Source organism: Homarus americanus, unplaced genomic scaffold, assembly GCF_018991925.1.
Source record: "Homarus americanus isolate GMGI-L3 unplaced genomic scaffold, GMGI_Hamer_2.0 scaffold26352, whole genome shotgun sequence".
Lineage (NCBI taxonomy): Eukaryota > Metazoa > Arthropoda > Malacostraca > Decapoda > Nephropidae > Homarus > Homarus americanus.
The window spans coordinates 229,719-238,765 of record NW_024723838.1 but is presented as its reverse complement, the minus strand read 5'-3'; the positions used below and the strand labels follow the sequence as shown (position 1 = coordinate 238,765).

General features: G+C 47.2%; 1 protein-coding gene across 1 annotated transcript; it reads right to left on the bottom strand.

The window, feature by feature from the left end:
* Nucleotides 1–7,747: 7,747 nt before the first annotated feature.
* LOC121863968 (tigger transposable element-derived protein 1-like) lies at nt 7,748–8,582 on the bottom strand. Its single transcript, XM_042362829.1, has 2 exons — nt 8,576–8,582; nt 7,748–8,424 (listed from the first exon to the last, which is right to left on the bottom strand). The coding sequence occupies exons 1-2, from the start codon at nt 8,580–8,582 to the stop codon at nt 7,748–7,750; spliced, it is 684 nt and encodes a 227-aa protein (XP_042218763.1).
* Nucleotides 8,583–9,047: the final 465 nt, after the last annotated feature.

The window sequence follows — 9,047 nt, the reverse complement described above, 5'->3', positions numbered from 1 at the left end:
CCACCACTGATGCTACCTTCCTAATCTTTACCACTACCACTGATGCTACCTTCCTAACACTACCACCACTATGCTACCTTCCTAACTTACTACCACCACTGATGTCACTCTCCTAACACTCACCACCACTGATGCTACCTTCCCAACTTTACCACCACCACTGATGCTACTCTCCTAACTTTACCACCACCACTGATGCTACCTCTCCTAACAATTACCACCACTGATGCTACCTCTCCCAATCCTTTACCACCACCACTGATGCTACCTCTTAACACTACCACCACTGATGCTACCTTCCCAACACCACCACCACTGATGCTACCTCTCTAACTTACTACTACCTCACCACTGATGCTACCTCTCTCCTAACACTACCACCACTGATGCTACCTCTCCTAACACTACTCACCACTGATGCTACCTTCCTAACACTACCACCACCGATGCTACCTTCTTAACACTACCACTACTGATGCTACCTCTCCTAACTTTACCACCACCACTGATGCTACCTTCCTAACACTACCACCACGGATGCTACCTCTCCAAACACCACCACCACTGATGCTACTCTCTTAACACTACCACCACTGATGCTACTCTCCTAACACTACCACCACTGATACTACCTCTCTCCTAACACTACCACCACTGATGCTACCTCCCAACTTTACCACCACCACTGATGCTACTTTCCTAACACTTCATCACTGATGCTACTTTCCTAACTTACCACCACCACTGATGCTACCTCCTCTCTAACACTACCACCACTGATGCTACCTTCCTAACACCACCTCACCACTGATGCTACTCTCTCCTAACACTACCACCACTGATGCTACCTCTCCAATCCTTACTACCACCACTGATGCTACCTTTCCAACACTTCCACCACTGATGGTACCTTCCTAACATTACTACCACTGACACTGATGCTACCTTCCTAACACTACCACCACTGATGCTACCTCTCCCAAACTCCCACCACTGATGCTACCTTCTTAACACTACCACCACTGATGCTACCTCTCCCAAAAACCACCACCACTGATGCTACCTTCCCCTAACACTACCACCACTGATGCTACCTTCTTAACACTACCCACCACTGATGCTACTCTCCTAAAACTACCACCATGATGCTACCTTTCCTAACACTACCACCACTGATGCTACCTTCCTAACACTAATACCACTGATGCTACCTCTCCTAACACTACCACCACTGATGCTACTCTTCTCTAACACTACCACCACTGATGCTACCTCTCCTAACACTACCACCACTGATGCTACCTCTCTTAGCACTACCACCACTGATGCTACTCTCCCAACACTACCACCACTGATGCTACCTCTCCTAAAAACTACCACCACTGATGCTACCTCTCCTAACACTACCACCACTGATGCTACCTCTTAACACTACCACCACTGACGCTACTCTCCTAAAACTACCACCACTGATGCTACCTCTTCCTAACACTACCACCACTGATGCTACCTTCTTAACACACTACCACCACTGATGCTACCTCTCCTAAAAACTACCACCACTGTTGTACCTTCTTAACACTACCACCACTGATGCTACCTCTCCTAAAACTACCACCACTGATGCTACCTCTCCTAACACTACCACCACTGATGCTACTCTCCTAACACTACCACCACTGATGCTACCTCTTAACACTCACCACCACTGATGCTACCTCTCCTAACACATCCACACCACTGATGCTACCTTCCTAACACTCACCACCACTGATGCTACCTCTCCAACACTACCACCACTATATAATTTTCCTAACACTACTACCACTGATGCTACTCTCCTATCATCACCACTACTGATGCTAATTTCTTAACACCACCACCACTGATGCTACCTTCTAACACTTACCACCAACTGATGCTACCTCTCCTAACACCACCACTGATGCTACCTCTCCTAACTTTACCACCACTGATGCTACCTCTCCTACCACCTCCACCACTGATGCTACCTCTCCTAATCACTACCACCACTGATGCTACCTTCCACACTACCACCACTGATGGTACCCCTCCTAACACTGCCACCACTGACACTGATGCTACCTCTCCTAACACTCACCACCACTGATGCTACTCCTCCCTAACACTACCACACCACTGATGCTACTCTTCCTAACTTACCACTCACCACTGATGTTACCTCTTAACACTACCACCACTGATGCTACCTCTCCTAACACCATACCACTGATGCTACCTTCCTAACACCTACCACCACTGATGCTACCTCTCCAACTCTACCACCACCACTGATGCTACCTCTCCTAACACTACCACCACTGATGCTACCTCTCCTAACACCTACCCACCACACACTGATGCTCCTTCCCAACACTCCACCACTGATGCTACTCTCCTAACAACTACCACCACTGATGCTACTCTCTTAACACTACCACCACTGATGCTACCTCTCCTAACAACTACCACCACTGATGCTACTCTCCTAACACTACCACCACTGATGCTACCTCTAACACTACCACCACTGATGCTACCTCTCCTAAACTACTACCATGATGCTACCTCTCCTAACACTACCACCACTGATGCTACCTTCTAACACTCCACCACTATGCTACCTCTCCTAACTTTCCCCACCACCACTGATGCTACCTCTCCTAACACTACCACCACTGATGCTACTCTCTTAACATACTACCACTGATGTTACCTTCCTAAAAACTACCACCACTGATGCTACCTCTTAACACTACCACCACTGATGCTACTCTCCTAACACTACCACCACTGATGCTACCTCCCAAAACTACTACCCACTGATGCTACCTTCCTAACACTACCACCACTGATGCTACCTCCTACCTACTTTCACCACCACTGATGCCATTCCTAACACTCACCACCACTGATGCTACTTCCTAACTTAACCACCACTGATGTGCTACCTCTCTAACACTACCACCACTGATACCTCTCCTAACTACCACCACCACTGATGCTACCTTCTCCTAACACTACCACCACTGATGCTACCTCTCTCCTAACACTACCACCACTGATGTACTTCTCTCAACACTACCACCACTGATGCTACCTCTCCCAACACACCACCACTGATGCTACCTCTCCCAACACTACCACCACTGATGCTACTCTCTCTTAACACTCACCACCACTGATGCTACCTTCTCCTAACACTACCACCACTGATGTCTCCTATCACTAACCACTGATGCTACCTCTCCTAACACTACCACCACTGATGCTACTCTCCTAACACTACCACCACCACTGATGCTACTCTCCTAACACTACCCCACCACTGATGCTACCTCTCTAACACTCACCACCACTGATGCTACTTCCTGACACTACCACCACTGATGCTACCTCCTATAAACTACTACCACTGATGCTACCTTCCTAACACTACCAGCCACTGATGCTACTCTCCCAACACTACACCACTGATGCTACCTCCTAACACTACCACCACCACTGGATGCTACCTCTCCTAACACTACCACCACTACTGATGCTACCTCCTAACACTACCACCACCACTGATGCTACCTCTCCTAACACTACCACCACTGATGCTACCTCTCCTAACACTACCACCACTGATGCTACTCTTCCTAACACTCACCACCACTGATGCTACCTCTTAACAATACCACAACTGATGCGCCTCTTAACACTCACTACCACTGATGTTACTCTCCTAACTTTACCACCACCACTGATGCTACTCTCCTAACACTACCACCACTGATGCTACCTTCCAACCTTACCACCACCACTGATGCTACCTCTCCCAACTTTACCACCACCACTGATGCTACCTCTCCTAACACTACCACCACTGATGCTACCTCTCCTCTAACTTACCACCACCACTGATGCCACCTCCTAACACTACCACCACTGATGCTACCTCTCCTAACTTTACCCACCACCACTGATGCTACTCTCTCACACTACCACCACTGATGCTACTCTCCTAAACACTACCACCACTGATGCTACTTCCTAACACTACCACCACTGATGCTACCTCTCCTAACACCACCACCACTGATGTTACCTCTCCTCAACACTCACCACTGATGTTACCTCTCCTAACTTTACCACCACCACTGATGCTACCTCTCTCCTAACACTACCACCACTGATGTGTACCTCTCCTAACACTACCACCACTGATGTTACCTCTCCTAACTTTACCACCACCACTGATGCTACCTTCCTAACACTACCACCACTGATGCTACCTCTCCCAACACTACCACCACTGATGTTACCTTCCTAACTTTACCACCACCACTGATGCCACCTTCCTAACACTACCACCACTGATGTTACCTTCCTAACACTACCACCACTGATGCTACTTCCTAACACTACCACCACTGATGTTACCTCTCCCTAACACCACCAACACTGATGCTACCTCTCCTAACACTACCACCACTGATGCCACTCTCCTAACACTACCACCACTGATGCTACCTTCCTAACACTACCACCACTGATGCTCTCTTCCTCAACACTACCACCACTGATGCTACCTCTCCTAACACTACCACCACTGATGCTACCTCTCCTAACACTACCACCACTGATGCTACCTCTCCTAACTCTACCACCACACTGATGCTACTCTCCTAACACTACCACCACTGATGCGCCTCCTAACACTACCACCACTGATGTTACCTCTAACTTTACCACCACCACTGATGCTACCTCTCCTAACACTACCACCACTGATGCTACTCTCCTAACACTACCACCACTGATGCTACCTCTCCTAACACTACCACCACTGATGTTACTCTCCTAACTTACTACCACCACTGATGCTACTCTCCTAACACTACCACCACTGATGCTACCTCTCCTAACACTACCACCACTCGATGCTACCTCTCCTAACTTTACCACCACCACTGATGCTACCTCTCCTAACACTACCACCACTGATGCTACCTTCCTAACTTCCACCACCACTGATGCTACTTCCTAACACTACCACCACTGATGTTATTCCTAACTTTACCACCACCACTGATGCTACCTCTCCTCTACTACCACCACTGATGCATCCTTCTCCTAACTTTACTACCACTACTGATGCTGCTACCTCTCTAACACTACTACCACTGATGTCTACTCTCTCCTAACTTTACTACCCACCACTGATGCTACCTCTCCTAACACTACCACCACTGATGCTACCTCTCTAACACTACCACCACTGATGCTACCTCCTAACCTTACCACCACCACTGATGCTACCTCTCTCTAACACTACCACCACTGATGCTACCTCTCCTAACACTACCACCACTGATGCTACTCTCCTAACACTACCACCACTGATGCTACCTCTCCTAACACTCCACCACTGGCTACTCTCCTACCTACACACCACTGATGACCTCTCCCTAACACTACCACCACTGATGTTACTCCTCCTAACTTTACCACCACTGATGCTACCTTCCTAACACTACCACCACTGATGCTACCTCTCCTAACACTACCACCACTGATGCTACCTCTCCCAACACTACCCACCACTGATGCTACCTCTCCTAACTTTACTACCACTCACTGATGCTACTCTCTCCTAACATCACTCCACCACTGATGCTACCTTCTAACACTACCACCACTGATGCTACCTCTCTCCTAACATACCACCACCACCATGTCACCTCCTAACACTACCAACAGTGATGTGCCTCTCCTAACTTTACCACCACCACTGATGCTACCTCTCCTAACACTACCACCACTGATGCTGCCTTCCTAACACTCACACCACCACTGATGCACCTTCCTAACACTACACCACTGATGTTCCTCTCCTAACTCCACCATCCACTGATGTTACCTTCCTATACCGCACCACTGATGCTACCTTCCTAACACTCCACCACCACTGATGCCACTTCCTAACACTACCACCACTGATGTTACCTCTCCTCCTAACTTTACCACCACCACTGATGCTACTCTCCTAACTTTACCACCACCACTGATGCTACCTCTCCTAACACTACCACCACTGATGCTACCTCTCCTAACATACCACCACTGATGCTACCTCTCCTAACACTACCACCACCACTGATGCTACCTCTCCTAACACTTCCACCACCACTGATGTTACCTCTCCAGACACTACCACCACTGATGCTACCTCTCCTATAAACTACTACTACTGATGCTACCTCTCCTAACACTACTACTACTGATGCTACATCTCCTAACACTACCACCACTGATGCTACCTCTCCTAACACTACCACCACCACTGATGCTACCTCTCCCTAACACTACCACCACTGATGCTACACTCTCCTCACACTAACACCACTGATGTTACCTCTCCTAACTTTACCACCACCATTGATGCTACCTCTCCTAACACTACCACCACTGATGCTACCTCTCCTAACACTACCACCACTGATGCTACCTCTCCTAACACTACCACCACTGATGCTACCTCTCCTAACACTACCACCACTGATGCTACCTCTCCTCACACTACCACCACTGATGTTACCTCTCCTAACACTACCACCACTGATGCTACCTCTCCTAACTTTACCACCACCACTGATGCTACCTCTCCTAACACTACCACCACTGATGTTACCTCTCCTGACTTTACCACCACCACTGATGCTACCTCTCCTCCCATAACACCACTGAGGTTACCTCTCCTAACTTTACCACCGCTGGTGGTGGTGACAGTGGCAGATGGAGGAGAGGTGGCTGGCAACACAGTGGTGGTGAAGGCGGCAATGTTAGCTGACAGAGTGATGACAGGTGGAGGAACTGAGGTTGTCCTTTTCTATTTAAAGAAAGCGTGGAGTGTTGGCTGGATTGCACAGTGCTTGAGATTTCTCTCATATTGTTTGTAGGGAGAGATTAGTTGTTTGCTACCCGCAATGATGGTCCCAGCATGCTCTGTATCAGGGTCCTCTTCACCCATGACTTCTTCTGCTTGCTGACTAATTCAAGAATTCTACGAACACCTTTCAGAGTCAAAGTCTTCGGCTTAGGGGGTGCAGTTGTTTCTTCCTTCATTTCTTCCTCTTCCTGAGCCCTCTCCAGCTCCAGCTGTTACAATTCTTCATTTCTTTGGTCTTCACCATGACCCTCAAGCAGATTCTCTATGTTTTCCTCATCCACCTCATTAAATCCTGCTTGCTGAGCCAGCAGCATAATCTGCTGGTTTGAAGCAGCTGTTGATTGTGGGAATCTGGAGAAACTGTAAACACACTCTGGCCATTTTTTTTTAACACACTCCATTCATTGCAGAGTCGGGAACTTCATCCCAGGCCTCTTTAATATTTTCCAGAGCTTTCTTTATATTAAAATCTTTTGAAAACTGTCTTAATGTTGGCTTCTTTTCTCTGTCTGTTTCATGAATCAGCTGCTCGATGGTACGGCAAAGGCAATATGCCTTGAAAGCAACAATGACTCCCTGATCCATGGGCTGAATCAGAGAAGTAGTGTTCAGAGGTGAAAACACAACCTTCACATTCTTACACCACTCTTTCATAGCTACTGGATGTCCTGGTGTATTATCAAACACCAATAAAACTTTATTAGATACTAAGTTATTCTCCCCACAATATGTTTTAACAAAGTGAGTAAAATATCCCTTGACATAGTCGTCAGTCAAAGCACTTGTCACTCACATCTTAGCATTAGAACGCCAGATCACAGGAAGCTGGTTCTTGAGGACACCCTTCAGTGCACATGGACTCTCACTAAGATAAACAAACAAAGGTTTCAGTTTCACATCACGTTCAGCATCGCTCCCCATAATTAGTGTCAGATGGTCTTTTGTTGCTTTAAATCCTGGTGCTGTTTTTTCTTCTTGATCTATGTATATTCTGAAGGGCATTCGCTTCCAATAAAGTCCAGTTTCATCAATGTTGAACACCTGCTTCGCACTATAGCCACCACACTTGATAATTTCATTCAATGTTTCTGGGAAACTCCTTGCAGCAACCTCATCCACACTTGCTGCTTCAACCATCACGTGAATATTATGAAGGTTTGCACGTTTCTTAAACCTATTAAACCAGCCATGACTAACAGTAAACGTCTCTGCCACAGTAACTGCAACCTCAGAAGTTGGCCCAGGCCGTCTTTGTCGCAAATTGTTCCACAGTGATCGATCATTCTCCTGGATCACAGATAAGGAGAAAGGCATGTGACGTTGTGTGCTGTCCCCAATCCACACCGAGAGAAGTCGTTCCATATTCTCCATGACATCCCGACTACGACACAGTCTCGTTGCACCAGTAGGGATCACCGATTCACCAACCTCTTTGAGCCTTGGTGCATTCTTTATAATTGTACCCACTGTAAACACACTAAGGCCCAGAACATAGCCAATTTCTGATGGACCCTGACTACTCTCATTATGGTGAATAATGCCCAATTTTACGGCTAGTCACCTTCTTTCTCTTCTGGGCCGGTGTACCAGCAGGTGTTGAAGTGGCAGGTCACTTACCAGACATTGTTGAGAGAACACAGTACTTGTATTGAAGTTGTACACTGTAAAATATTGTACCAGGCATCACACCCGTGAACTGAAGCTGTGGCGCCAAACAAAGATGCCTCTGGGCTGCTCCTTAGTACCAAGAAAACGTGTTATTGCGCATAGATGGTGCAGTCCCAGTGGTGGGCACAGCGAAACGAAAAGTTAGCTTCGCTAACCGCTAATCCAGTAACTAAAAAGTTAACTTCGCTAACGCTAAACCGCTAAACAGCTAAAAAAAATTAGCGGAAGCTAACGCTAACCGCTAACTTTTATTATATGAATTTAGCTTCGGCTTTTTTTTGGGGGGGGGGGGCGTTAAAACCCTTAAAAACAGACCTAGAGAGCTGATATTTTCATATGTTGTCTTGTAGCTTAGACATAGAGCTTTCCAAAAAGGTATTGCATGCCAAGATCAGATGATGATCAAGGTGTGCACAAATAA